This window comes from Martes martes (genome assembly GCF_963455335.1).
Source record: "Martes martes genome assembly, chromosome: 3".
In the NCBI taxonomy this organism is placed as follows: domain Eukaryota; kingdom Metazoa; phylum Chordata; class Mammalia; order Carnivora; family Mustelidae; genus Martes; species Martes martes.
This window is the reverse complement of record NC_137890.1, coordinates 129,706,216-129,720,836: the sequence shown is the minus strand read 5'-3', so window position 1 is coordinate 129,720,836 and position 14,621 is coordinate 129,706,216. Positions and strand designations below refer to the sequence as shown.

Sequence of the window (14,621 nt, the reverse complement as noted above, 5' to 3'; positions counted from 1 at the left end):
ATAAGGTGATGATGAGAGCTGGTGCTTAGTGTTTCAAGAAACTTAAATGAGAAAGCAGAGCAAGATGCTGTGTGGGAACTATTACAGGATCAAAGTGAGGCTTTTTAAGGAATAAGATATTTGCACAGGCTTATAGACTTTTAAAGTGTTTTCTATGCAAGTCTCACAGGACATTAACTTTCTTGTCTGCATGAATAAGTAAGAACCGAACATCGGGAAGGGAATGCTACCATTGTAAAGACAGTGCTGCCACCACTCTCATTTTCTGGTACACGGTTTGGCCATCCCGAGTTCTAGAGAAAGTGAAGAGGAGCTAGAGAAGTGGAACCTTTCCTCACTCTCCACCCCTGCCTTTGGCCGATGGCCAGAGCCCATGTCATTTCATGCTTAGATTCCTACCACCGTGTCTGCTGCTCCTCATCAGTGGTTTCTGCCCCAGTTTTAAGCTTGTGGGGAGTTTGAGAAGACCAGAGGGTGAAATGGCAGCTAGGGAAAAGAGCCAGAATGCAAGTTGTGTTGGATTGTGCCAGGGGGCACTGGAGTTGGCAGAAGTTGGGAGTATCCAGAGGTGAAACCACCCATCTGTAGAATCCATGTAGACTTACTTAACCCTCCTGCACCCCGGAAGGTAGAGGTCTGGCTGCCACATTCATTCACTGGTGAGAGAAGATAAGATGGACTCACGAGGTTAGAATCTTGAGAAACTTCCAAGGATGCTATCATGGTATTAAGACTTCTGAGCTGATTTCTTCCGTGAACAGTGAAAGTTAAAAACTGGCTGAGAACTCAGAGTAAAGGAAAGGTGGAGTAAAATGATTTGGGGACAGCTATGAAGGAGGAAAGAGGAGAATCTCCGTCTAGAGTAGTGTGTGTGAGGGGGGAGATGCCACATTATCAAGAGACTGGAAGTGACACGACGGGGAGATTGGGCTTTGACATGTAACAGAAATAGGAAGGAGTGTCTGAAGGCAGAAGTCCCAGGTAAAACTTCTGACAGCTAGTTTGATCAAAAAAGGTATCTGTTAAGAAATAAAACAAATGAGCAAACAAAAAAGAAAAAAAGGCAATCTGAGAAACAGACTCTTAACTATAGAGAATAAACAGATGGTTACCAGAGGGGAAGGTGGAGGTTGGGTGACACAGGTGATGGGGATTAAGGAGGGCACTCATGATGAGCACCAGGTGACGTATAGAAGTGTTAAATCACTTTTCTCCAACTGAAACTAATATTACACTGTGTATTAACTGGGATTTAAATAAAAACTTTTGTTTAAAAAAAGTATCTGTAGGAACAATCAGAGACAATATCTGTATGTCCTTTCAAGTAAACTTGAGTAATTTTTTTCTTTCCTTCTTTTTTTGGTAGGTCCAGCTGTCCTCAGTTAATCCTCCATCTTTGTCACCACCGGGAACTACAGAAATTGAACAGGGTCTGTCTGGACTTTCTATTAGCTCAACTCCACCGGCTGTCAGTAATGTTCTCAGTACAGGTGTGCAGAAAAATCTATTCTCTTTTCAGCCCACTTTGTTTTACATGATACTCTTTTTCGTCTCTGGCTATAGAATTTTAGAACTTAATGCCGGTGTACTTTGAAAACTGTAAATACACTCTGCATTTAAACCTCTTAGTGTATTTTAGAGTCGGGACTTCTCTTAGCTTGGACAAGTTGTAGAGTCAGGACTGTACCTTTCAGTTCTGTTTAATTGTCTCTTTACTCAGCAGATGTTTGCAGTATCCCCTGGGTAGTAAACACTGGAGATAGAAACGGGAGCAAGACACCATTCTCCCTGGGGTTTCAGTCTTGCGCAGGGGACACATGCATGTCTTCCTCCCTTTTCTTACTTCTTATTCTACCCATACAGTCCTTTTTTGTTTTAGTTTTTTTCCAATAGCTTTATTGATACACAGTTCACATAGCATACAAGTCACCCGTTTAAAATACATAATGCAGTGGGATTTATTTCTCTGTATTTGCAAAGTTGTGCACCCATCACGTCAGTCAATTTTAGAACATCTCATTACCCCGAAAGCAACCCTATGCCCTGTCAGCCCCTCACTGTTTTTCCCCAACCCCTCAGGCCTAGACCATTCCTAATCTTATTTCTCTTTCTGTATTTTTGCCTAATCCAGACGTTTCATGCAATATGCATGGTTTCTGTGACTGACTTCTTCCACTTAGAATAATGTTTTCAAGGTTCATTCATGTGGTAGCATGTAGTAATACTTCCTTTCTGCGGCTAGTTAATGTTCCATCATGTGAACGTGCCATATTGTTATTTATCTATCAGTTGTGGGATATTTAGGTTGTTTCTGCTTCTTGGCTGTTAGGAATAATGCTGCTACGAATGTTTATGTACAAGTTTTTGCATGAACCTGTGTCTTCATTTTTTTGGTTATATTCCTAGGCCTGGGATTGCTTGGTCACATGATAATAGATCTTAACTTGGTATGTTGGTTGAGTTTATTTATCTGTTGCCTTTTTAAAAATCACCTGTTTCCTGATTTTGTTTCTTCATAAAACCAAGAGTATATTCCTACTCAATAAATGTTAAGTGAAAGAAATACATAGTTTAGTTTTATCTCATTAATACCTTTTATTCTTGAGCTCCTTTTAATATTTGTGTTCACGATTTGTTCACGTTTCCCTTTGTCCTTTGTTCTGGAATGGACTTAAAAGAGATGGATTCACCAAGATGCAGTTAAGGTCAATGGTATGATTTTTACACTTGGTCCCCTAGGTTCAAGTTCCAGCCCTTTTCAGTCTTCATTTTCATTCCCAAAGATGTGTTTTTCTAGATAAAATGTAAAATTTCAATTTTTTAGAATTTAAAATTTCAGACATAGCCTAAGGTAGATGGCATGGTATTATGAACCACCCCCTCCCACCACCACCACCCAGCCTCACCAGTCTGCACTATGGTGACCTGCTTTTCTACCCTCTACCCTTTGCTGTTTTCTTCCCAGCTTTTTTGAAATGTAACTTGCGTACCATAAAATTAAGTCACTGTATGTATGCAGTTCCATGATTTGTAGTAAATTTATGGAGTTGTGAGGTCATGACCACAATCCAGGTTTAGAACATTTCCTAGATGAAATGAAATACTAATGTCGTCAATATAAGTCATAGATACAGTTGCGAGGGAATTTAAAGTTTATTTCAATTGAGCGGTGTTGGAATCCTTTTTCATATTGTGATTTCTTTTTCTTAGATTCCATCAGATGGTCTTCTAGTTTATTCCTGAATAGACTTAGTACAGGTGGGCTGGTGTAACGCCCACAGCAGCAGACCGCTCTCTGTCTGAATAACTCTTTCCTCTTTTAGAGTAAGTGTTCCAGTGCCGTATCAGAGCTCTTCTGACATCTCTCCTCAAATTGCAGTTTCTTTTTGACATTTTAAATCTTCCCTCATTACATTATAGTTACACTTGTCTTAGAAGCACAGGCACTGAGATCCCTGGCCTTGTTACACTGTAGAGAAATGGCTTCTTGAATATTAAAAGACAGAAATGTCAGTCAGTTGCTCAGAAAAGACTAAAATCAACATTTTCAACTTAGAGAAAAGTGGTTTAAAAATTGAATATTATAGCAACATATAACATGTGAGAACCCATTTTTTTTTGTTACTTACCTGTCTTTATTTTTAATTAAATTGCTGCAGAGTAGCCCAGTTTGTAACTGTAGAAACGTTAAAAAGTGTCTTAAAAATATATATGTATATATGGATTTGGAAATTTGGGGATTATAAAATTTTAGAAAATGAATATATCCTTTGGAAAGGACATTAATTTTTTATTTTTTATATACTCCCTTATTTTTATATACTCTCTCCATTTTTATACACTCTCTTATGCTTCCTGTCCCGTCCCCTGCTTGCTGTTTCTACAGAGAACTCACACCATTTTACAGGCTGTGTATTTTACTTGCTCAATATCAGACTCCGTTTTCCTTCCCCTCATTAGAATATATCCTACAGGTCATGATTTGTCATTTCGTTATGCTGTAGAGTGCATCAGGGCCTAGAACAGTGTCCAGCATATAGTAGGTGCCCCCCAAAACCTTGAATGGATGAACATATCAGCTACCCAACTTTTTACCTCCATTTCTGCAGAAAACTAAATAACTATCTGGAAAGGGTTCCTTCATGCTTTTTAGGCACAATTCATTCCTGCTTACCATATTTAAGCAAATTTCTATAAGACAATCTGGAATCCATGTATATTGTTACTATTGTTTGGACAGCAAAACCTCTCACATGAGTAGGTGGTAAACATTAATAGATAACCTTTATTATGTAGTATCCTAAGACTTACTTGTATTTGAAGAACATAACTTCCTCAAGCTAGCATTAGTAAAAAGACTTCAGAGGAAGGTCACAGAATCCATCCATTTCCTATCAGAAAGAAATGGAAATTCGGGAAGCCAGGTCATTCTCTCCATCTCTTTAGGCCCTCATACTCTCATCTCTTTCAGGCCGTCCTCATGACTCTCCCTTTTCACAGACTGGCATCCATTCTCTCACAGGGCACATGCCCCCGCTGCCCCTAGAAGCCCTCGGTTTATGTGGCGTTTAGTTCAGGAGCCCAGGAGAGATTGACTGGAATCCTGGAATCCCATTTCTGAATTTTTTTTTTTTAAGATTTTATTTATTTGACACACAGAGAGAAATCACAAGTAGGCAGAGAGGGAGGCAGAGAGAGAAGGGGAAGCAGGCTCTCTGCTGAGCAGAGAGCCCAATGTGGGTCTTGATCCCAGGACCCTGAGATCATGACCTGAGCCGAAAGCAGAGGCTTGACCCACTGAGCCACCCAGGCACCCCCATTTCTGAATTTCTAAAACAATTTTCTAATCTATCCCTGCTTAGGTCAGATGTAAAACTCTTGTCCAGAGGACTTAGCTGGGGTGGGTTTGCAGAGCCTCCTACACCTGTTAGGCCAGACTCTGCTAACAGTCATCACTAAAGGCCATAGGCAGAGTATGTAGATCAGCTAAGACAGGGAAGCAGCTAGAAACCAGGACTGAATGAAGGCCTTACCATGGTGGGGAAGGAAGGGCACTGACGACTGTCCTAAAAAAGTCTGTCCATTCTTTGTCAACTGAATTCGTTAGAAATTTTTTTAAATTCGTTTCAGGTGTCCCAACAGTACCATTATTGCCACCACAAGTAAACCAGTCCCTTACTTCTGTGCCACCAATGAACCCAGCTACTACATTACCAGGTAAGCAGCCGGAGACGAGAGGTGCGTGTATTAATAATAGCATGACTAATATTGTGCATCTTAAAAAAAAGGAAAAAAAAATCTTAGACCTTTGTGGTGACTTTCAAAGAGTCTTTAAATCAATAAAAATAATTAATAAAAAAAAAGAAGTCTTTAAATCTCCTTTTACCTTTGCTGTAACTCTGATAAATGAGAGCAGATGTCACTGAGCTGTCCATTACCAGCTGTTGGCGGCTGAGCCTCAGGCTCCTTATCCTCTGCCTGCTACCCCACCAGTACAGCGTGAGGCAGGAAGAAGCAGCATGTAAAAGTCTGTCCTTCTGGGCTTCCTTAGGGCTGTCAGTCGTCTCTGTGAATAAATGTTGTGTCCTGAAAGAGAGCATTCCCTATCACGTTCTTCAGAAGCTCTAACATAAGTTAGATTTTTGTTTCTTTCTCTTACGGTTCCTAGTGACAACCAAGTGTCTTTATTCATCAGGTAGCAATCAAATACTATTTGAGGGCTCAAATATACTTGCATTGTGAAAACCTTTAATTGTATGACTAAAGAGGTCATTACATACACATATGAAGCCATGAACCAAGTGTGTAGACACACACACACGCAATGGTGAAGTGTGGTAAAATGTTGACACGTGGGAAACTTGAGGGAAAGGTATATAGGGGGTTTCTGTATAAACTTTTGCAACTGTAAGTCTGAAGTTATTTCAGAAAAAAAATTGAAAAGTGGGAGGCACTGTAAACCTCCGCCATCAAAGAGAAGCTAAGTTGCTTTTACTCCCGCCCTTGCTGAGCCACATCAGCCCTTTCTCCACCACACTCAGGCCATCTTCATTCTGGCTCTCAGGTCTGGAAGTATGTGGATGGGTTTTAAGCCTTACTTAGCCACCTAATCACGGAGCTACAGAAAGACAGTTTGCTGAAGTGAGCTGTTTCGCTCTGGTTACTGTTAATGTTAGAACACAGAGCTGCCAGCCAGCAAGTGGACTTCTGGTGTTCTCGCTTTGAAGTGGGTAGTACTTGTTTCAGAACACAAGGATGAAACGTTTTTCCCAGAGGGAGTGGTTTACCTTTTATTCTCTGCCTTCTCTCTAGGTCTGATGCCTTTACCCACAGGACTGCCTAACCTGCCTGCCCTCCCCAACCTCAATCTCCCCACACCGCACGTCATGCCAGGCGTCAGCTTACCGGAACTCGTGAACCCGGGTATGTTGCCCATCCTGCCTTCCTAGGACTCTGGCTAATAAAAAGCTTTTATCCAGGAAAGCAAATCCTCTATTGCACTTTTTTCCAGAAAGGGTAGATCAGTTCAACAAATTTCAGCTGCTTCAAATAAATATTAATCTTTTTTACTTAAAAAGAAGAGGAAGAAGAATGTTTTTGTGATTGTCCTCTACGTGGCTGCCTCTTCTCCATTTTCCTCTCCTTGTACCCAACAGCCCGAGTACCTTAAAGGCCGTCTGCAGAAAGAGAACAGTGTTGTGGCGCTGCCGTCACTGACTTAGATGGAAGGGGTTCAGTCCCTCCAGTGGAGGTGAATGAACTCCCTGCCATTCTCCTGTCGTGGGCGGCTGCCCCCAGTGGTGCTTTTGAGCACTCAGGCCCAGGACCTTGGGCTATGAAACCCTCATCCTGGCTCAGCTGGCTGCATTTGTTATTTGATAAATATTCTCTCTTATTAACAGATATTTTTATAACAAAAACTGTTGAGATTTTAGCTACAAATAGTTAAGCTAGCCAATATCAAGTCCTTCGGCTCTGATTTTATACACTGATGGGATTGAAGCAGCAGAGTGTCCCACAGATCTGCTCTTGTAGTTAATGATTATCCACATTACCTTTAACTTGGAGGTGGCCGCAGGTCAGGGATATTCATTTCTAATTTCCGTAGGTAGGCACATGAGTAATGTCAGTGAGTGTACACTGTCATGTTTCTGTCTGGGTCATAATGGCCCAGATGTACCACCCCCTCTCTGGGTGTACTCATTACCTGCCTTCATTAACCCGTTTGCTTTTCAGGACAGTGGTTTAAAAAGTAAATGAAGACTGTAAAGTCTAACGTTAACCTGTCTTAGTGCTCCCTTTGTTTTTTCTTTTATGCCCCCGTATTCTTGGCTTCTTCCACCCTTTTCCCAAATTAACAGACTCTTAAGTGCATCAAGGGTTTAACCAGCCCAGTGGTTGCTCTGAACATGTTGTACGTTCTACCTTTCCTTGTTTCTTAAAGAAGTAGTACTCCTTCATTGTGCACTTTGAAATCATCACAGTAAACCCACCAAGTTTAATGGTTATCAGTCACAGGGCTTGAAGAGAGGCTGGGTACTTTCGGTGAGGCTAATGGGGAGTGGGGGCTACACGACAAGCTCCTCCCTTCCTCGCCTCCCCTCAGCGTTGGCTCCCTGTCCTCCTTCTGTTGTCTGTCGAGAGGGCAGCTCTGACTCAACTTACAGTTGGCCGGGGGACTGGGAGCCCCCCCATCCAATGCTAGTGTAGTAGCATTGCCTGCTGGGCAGGCTTCTGTCTGTCCTAACTGGGAGAATCATTTCTTCTCGGAACTGGCCGAGTCACATGGGGGTTTTGGAGTCTAGAAGCCCGGAACTTTGCCTCCTGGCCAGCTGGTCTGGCCGTGGATATTTAGGTCTGGAGTGGCCTCCAGCTGGGGACAAGCAGGGATTGTGATGCGTGTTGCCCTTCCTCGGCTTCGGTTCTCTGGTGAAATGCAAATACACTCTTGTGATGATGACTGCTGCCTTTTTAGTGCTGGTAGGATGTATGATCTCTGCCATTTCTGTCCTAGGTTTGCCACCTCTTCCTTCCTTGCCTCCCCGAAACTTATCTGGCATTGCACCTCTCCCCATGCCATCCGAGTTCCTCCCGTCATTCCCTTTGGTTCCAGAGGTGTCTTCTGCAGCAAGCTCAGGGGAGCTGCTGTCCTCCCTCCCACCCACCGGCAGCCCACCCTCCGACCCTGTCACGACCACTGCAAGGGCAGACGCTGCCTCCGCACCCGCTGTGGATGTGACGCCCCCCGCCCCCAAGGCCCCCAGCACTGTTGAGGACAGAGGCTGCGAACCCACCCCAGCCAGCGAGAAGCCTGTCTCTGCGGTTACGGATGCGAGTGCCTCCGAGTCACCCTAGCTTTGAAGCGGTCTTCGGAGTCAGCGTGGTGGGCTTATTTAACCACGGGAGCGTGTCTGGAAATGCAAACTGTCATTAATTTCATCCTAGTTTGTACCGTACCTGTAGGCATCCTGTAAATAATTCTAAGGGGAAAACTGAGGAAGAGGACGTGGGCTTATATCCTGCCAGGCCGGGGTGGTGCTCACAGGCTGGGGAGGGAAATGTTGGAGAGTGTTTGTATTTTAAAACAACCAAAAAGAATTGTGAGAGTGGCTTGCTGCCAGGTTTCCACTGCCATTCTTGGGGGTATACATCTTTGGGAAGGGTGGTGACAGGGCATCCACTAGGCTCCCTGTCCCCCTGCTGCTCCTTCTGTAAGAAAACAGAATATTTTATGCCTAGTACTCACACGCAACATTTCTCGTATTTTGTAAATCGTTTTTGAGAATGCAGACCACCTCACTAAATCGTAAAAGGAGAAGCTATTTTACTTTTGGTCTCTGTGAGTCACATCTCTCTAAAGGTTTACACGAAAATTCCAACTAAAGATGTATGTTAAAGTTAAACAGTGTGCACTATGAATCGAACATCTTTTTATTCAGCCTGTACACAGATCTTTGTTTAGAGCTCTCAGAATTACTCAGACAACATTTTGTAACTGCTGCTGTTGCTTTATACGTCCACCATAAAATGGCATTTAAAAAGAAATAAAGGAGATGTTGCACAGTTTTAAACCAGAAGGTGGCACTTTGTGGCTACTTATTATAGCTCTACTGGAACAGCTAGATACAGCAATAAATTACAGTAATTTTATTTTTCTTCTTGTGGTGCATTTAAATGAGAAGGAATTACCGTGTATGCACTTGTTCCTCTCTGGGATGTCACAGATCTTTAATGTAATTTTTCATGTCTTATGTTTGCTTTTTCCTAAGTTTTCTAAGAGATGGTAAGTTAAGTGGAATTGATTTATTGAATGAAATTAAATGCATATTATATCTGTTTTTTAACTAAGACGAAAGAGGTTCATTGGTTACTGACCTGATAGTAGCATGAATGTTGCTAAGGGAGCAGCTCATGTGCTTGACCTTCACCTCCTCAGCCAGAAACTAGACCTAGCAGCACCGACCAGTGTCCCTAATAGAGGCCTCCGTACCAGCCATTGTTTAGGTCATATCCGTTGCTGGAGCCACGTTTGTACGTAAAGCTAAATGGTAAAAGAAGACTTCAGCTCTGAGTATAGCTTCCTGTTTGCATTGTAAATCTTTCTAGAATATTCCTCTCAATTAACAATCCTGTTTTTGGAGAAGACCTTCTGACAGGTAGAAAAAATATTCACAAGCATATTTAAATGTTACATTTTTTTACTTTCTAGATTAGGAGGCAGTTGAGCAAGTTGTTATTGCATTCTAAAAGATAGTCATTTTTTTTTTAAATGTTGAAGAGATACCTTAGTGGAAGGCAAGTAAATAAATTTTAAGGTTTAAAAGTGATTAAAAAAAAAAACAACAAACCAGCAGTTCTTCCAGTAATCACTTACCTCTTGTCTCATTTGAAAATGATGACAGTCCTGGGCCATCTTCCCAGGAAAATGTCCATAAGCATATCTAAAACACTAAGCTCTGGGGCAGGAGGGATTCTTAGCACTTGTTTGGGAGATGGGCACAGGTGTGGCCTGTGTGGGCTCACTGGGTCTTTCTGACGGCCAAAACAGTTATTTTAGATATGCTTCGCTTCCTTCAAGAAAACCAGTTTCAGTGTTAAATAGGAGCACATCCTGCACTGGGACCAGAAACAGGGATGTAAAGGATAGTGTCCCTGGCAGGACGTCACTTACTGTGGCCGTGTGAGGGAGGGAACCTGGGGGGTATCAGGCCTCAGGGGCCCCCCAGAATAAGTGTTATAACTGTGGCAAGGCGCTCTCTGGCCAGCCTTTGTGGGGAGGATCACGTGCAGTCAGAATGACCTTTGAACCCCCTCTATCACCCTGTGTCCCTAAGTGCACACAAGAGGACCATGAGGCAGTGATAGGGGAGGACATTAGTTTGGAATAAACTCCATTATCACAAATATTCTACAAATCATGGTGACTTAAAGTTCATTTCTCCTGTGTTCAGACAGCCCATTGGAGGTAGTCTGGCCAAGGCAGGGCCTGTCCGTGGCAGTGTCTGAGACCAGCTCCCATCTGGAGTTCTACAGGGTCCACTTCCATTTCCATTGTTATTCCGCGGACCCAGGTGGCAGCTGCAGTCCCAACCAGGCCATCTGGTACCAGCCAGAAGAAGAGAAAGGTACATTCCCCTTTCTTTGGGGGACAGTTCAGAGCAGTTTCATGTCACACCTGGTACTGTGGCATACATCCTTGTGGCCAGTGTGGAGCTTTGTGGCCACTTCTAGCTAAAGCAAAGCAGAGAAGGGAACTCTATCCCGCCTCGTGCTCTGCCCTTACTGAGAAGGAGGAAGAGGAACTCGTGAGGCCCAGGGAGCAGCCCTGCTGCACCCCGGGGAGCAGGACTGAGCCAGAAGAGGCAGTGTGGTGCAGGTGCTGGGGAGTTGGACAGGAAGGTTTCTGAGAGACAACATTGGACATGAATTAGGCGAAGAGGGAGAGGGGCAGAGACCTAGGTTAGGAAGTGTTTGAGTAGAGTACACATGGCCCTGAGGACCAGGCTGGGGAGTGGTGGCTTTGTCTTTCTAAAAATGGGAGTCACTGAAGAAACTCCATGGGGGACAGGCTCAGATCAGCATGTGAGAAAGTCTGTCTAGTATCAGGGAGGCCAGAAGGAGCTGCACAGTCCCTCCAGGGGCTACCAACCCAGAAATGAGTAAAAAGAAGGAAGAGCTTCAGGGCAGATGGAAGAAATAGACTTGCAGCTGTCATCCAGAGGTCACTTTTTTTTTAAAGGATCTTCTTAAAGATTGTTTTATTTGAGAGAGAAAGAGCCAGGAGGATGGGGGGAGTAGAGGGAGAGAGGGAGGATCTTACGAAGGCTCTGTGCTCAGCACAGAGCCCAGTGTGGGGCTCCATCTCCTGACCCTGTGATCATGACCTGAGCTGAAACCAAGAGTCTAACGCTTGACTGACTGAGCCACCCAGGCGCCCCATCCAGAGGCCCCTTTGACACCTAAGGCTGAGTGTGATATGACTTGTCCCTTCCCCTTTGGTTTTTGTTCCTGTTTTATCCTTAGCCCATTATTAAGCACACTTACCAAGGACAACGAAGTTTAGCTCATTTCCTCAAATGAAAAAGGAAAGGAAGTAAAAAAGACCTTTGTTATTTGTGAGACACTAGCTAATAATGTTCAGGGATGCACTCTGCCTTGGCCCGAAGGTGAGGGCTTTCCCTTTAATTTTCTCACCGTCCTAGCTGCAACTGGAATCACCTCAATTAGAGTATGATTCCTGGGACCTTGGAGTCTTAAAAAGCTTCCCAGGGGATGGGAACCACAGAACACTGACATTTCTCTTCCACCCCGGACCTGTCCCCTCCCTGGCTCCCATTAGCAGCACTGACACACACCTCCTCCTAGGTGGTCATTGAATCAGGCTGTTCCAGAACTCGGGGGTAAGAAGACAACACAAAGGTCCTTGTCTACTAAGACATTTTACCACTTAGTAAATTACACATGTTAAGAGACTATTGCTTGTATTTATTTTATTGCTGATATTTTTTCCATGAGGTTTAGGAAGAACATCTTCCCATATTGCTGACCAACACGTTCCTTTATAGAGGCTTCTTGCATATGAGCCAGTTAGATTAAACAGAAGATCAGGGGAGTAACACCAAGGCCAGTTATTTAAGCAGCAGAACCACAGGCCAGTGGAAGAGCAGGTGGGCCCGCTTTCAGGCTGGTGGCATCCTGGGCACTGGAAACCATCCACTGGTGGAGGTGGGCCCCAGGGACTTGAAGTGTTCTCAGAGTTGAGGTTGCACAGTATTTTCTGGCAATAGACAAAAACAGGCCTCTCTTCCATAAAGGCCACTGGGACTCAAGATAATACGTGCTCACTTCTGGGGGGTAAAGAAGCAAAGAGGGTTCTTGGCTGGTGGTTGGTAGAGCATGCAACTCTTGATTCTGGGTCTTGAGATCGAATTCCACACTGGGTGTAGAGATTACTTAAAAAAATAAATGAACTCTTGGTTTTCTTTAAAAAACAAATGGAACACCTGGGTGGCTCAGTTTGTGGGGCATCTGCCTTCAGGTCAGGTTGTGATCCCGGGGTCCTGGGATCGAGCCCCACATCGAACACCCTGCTCAGTGGGGAGCCTGCTTCTCCCTCTCCCTCTGCCTGCCGCTCTGCCTGCTTGTGCTTTCTCTCAGTCAAATAAATAAAATCTTCTTAAAAATTAAAATTTAAATGTAAAAAAGGAAGCAAGTTGCTGAGCCAGCCGGGACAATCTGTCAGGTGAACAAGAGGTAGCAAACGGGCTTCCCTCCCAGACATGGTTCCTTCGATCCAGCCTATATATTAAAATGTGAATTAAGTGCCAACATTAAAAATAAGAACACCTCACATAAATTCAGATTTCTGGTTTCTCAAAAAGTCCCAAGATTTGGCAACACTGAGTAAAAGTCCCACAAGGAAACAAGGGTCCCCATGAGCCTAAGCCCTTCAGTTGGACATGGTCCTCACCCGGCCCACTGGTTTCTGCCACCTGCCTGTCCCACTGGCATCTGAATTTTGCAGTGTCTCAAGTATTATCTTGGCAGGGATGGGTAAAAAAACTGGAGGCTTCAAAATGTTACGTGGTCCAGAGCCCAGGGGATCCAGGATCAGAAAACAAGATGCTTCTGGGACACCTGGATGGCTGAGTTGGCTGAGCCTCTGACTCTTGATTTTGGCTCAGGTCATGATCTCAGGTTTGTGAGATCAAGTCCCATGTCAAGCTAATGCTGGCGTGGAATCTGCTTGAGATTCTCTCCCTCTGCCCCCTCCTCCTCTCTCTTTCTCCCTCACTCTCAAAAAAAGAACATAAAATAGGATTCTTCATGGACTTCATTATTTTGGGTCCATGAGTCCTGGTGGAATGGGCACTAAGGTTTACGGAATTTGAAGCAGTCCTGTAAACTATAATAAAGTTGAGGGAGTGATGGCCCTGGACAGTGATGGGGACAGTGACAGGGACTTGAGTTTCACCAGCCTCTTCCTGAAGCCAATTTTGGAACCAACTCTTGGAATTCATGATCAGTTCTTTTTTTTAAGATTTTATTTATTTATTTGAGACAGAGCAAGAGTGAGCAAGCAGGCGCAAGAGGGAGAGCACAAGCAGTGAGGAGGGGGAAAGGGAGAAGCAGGCTCTCTGCTGAGCTGGGAACCCAATGTAGTACTTGATCCCAGAACCCTGGGATCATGTCCCAAGCAGAAGGCAGACACTCAACCAACTGAGCCACCCAGCCACCACTCAGTTCTCTTTTAATGGGTTCTAAGAGGTCCTGAGTTCCTGAATGGCTTTCTTGCCCTCTACTCTCTATGGCCTCAAATTCTGATGCAAGAAAAGTGGGTCACATCTGGCCAACTCTGACCAGGCTGGCCTGGCTTGAGACTGGAACTAGTAAGTCCACCTGAGGTTGTGGGGAAAGCATTTTTGAGAAGCATTTGAACTAGGGTGTCTGGTGGTAGGGTTATGGGAACTGTTCATTTCTTCTCTTACACGAGTATTGCCAGAATCCTTAAAAACACGTTTGAATTACTTTTTAATCAACAAAACAATCGGATCATTTCCGTGTAGGGGAGAAATGGAAGACTTATGGAACCTCAGCTGCCTAGCTTGGAGGATAAGGGGCTGGTGATCTCCAGCAGCATTTCAAAGGACTGTATGGCTGGTCATATACACAGGGAGCTCTCTATTAAGAAATCTCTAACGCTGGTCCTAGGTTGGAATTATCAGCGACATTGGCCTTAACAGACTTGCACTGTGACTGATCTACAGTGTTGTGTTTGTAAATCAGTTTACCGACCAGAAATGTTCCAATATTCTAAATGTTCAAACAGCTGTGTTGAGCAGAGAGACCCAAAGACTCGGCAAGAGTCCACATTGTTTTGGCATTTAGATCTCTGAAAACAATGTTAGCTGTCAGATACATGAAGCGTATACCCTTCTAACATTGTTTCATTTGATATCTGCAGCTGAGCGACCTGCGTGCCTGTGGGCGGTGCGGAACATGTGAGAGCCTGTTCCAGAGCCTGCTCTGTTCGTTAGGGAGCTGAAACAGGCTTCTGTTGCGAGAGTCCAGGGGCTCAGAGTTCATTTAGTAAACAAGGCATTTACCCACCTTGATTTCTG

The 14,621-nt window shown here is 44.1% G+C and overlaps 1 protein-coding gene across 1 annotated transcript in view; it reads left to right on the top strand.

The window, feature by feature from the left end:
• The window catches only part of GORASP2 (golgi reassembly stacking protein 2), a 35,186-nt gene extending 26,115 nt beyond the window's left edge, over positions 1-9,071 (top strand). The window contains exons 7-10 of the mRNA XM_080798657.1: positions 1,367-1,490; positions 5,131-5,217; positions 6,313-6,423; positions 8,015-9,071. Of these exons, the coding sequence (XP_080654783.1) occupies positions 1,367-1,490; positions 5,131-5,217; positions 6,313-6,423; positions 8,015-8,355 (663 nt within the window). The 3' untranslated portion in view covers positions 8,356-9,071. The remainder of the gene's footprint in view (positions 1-1,366; positions 1,491-5,130; positions 5,218-6,312; positions 6,424-8,014) is intronic.
• Positions 9,072-14,621: the final 5,550 nt, after the last annotated feature.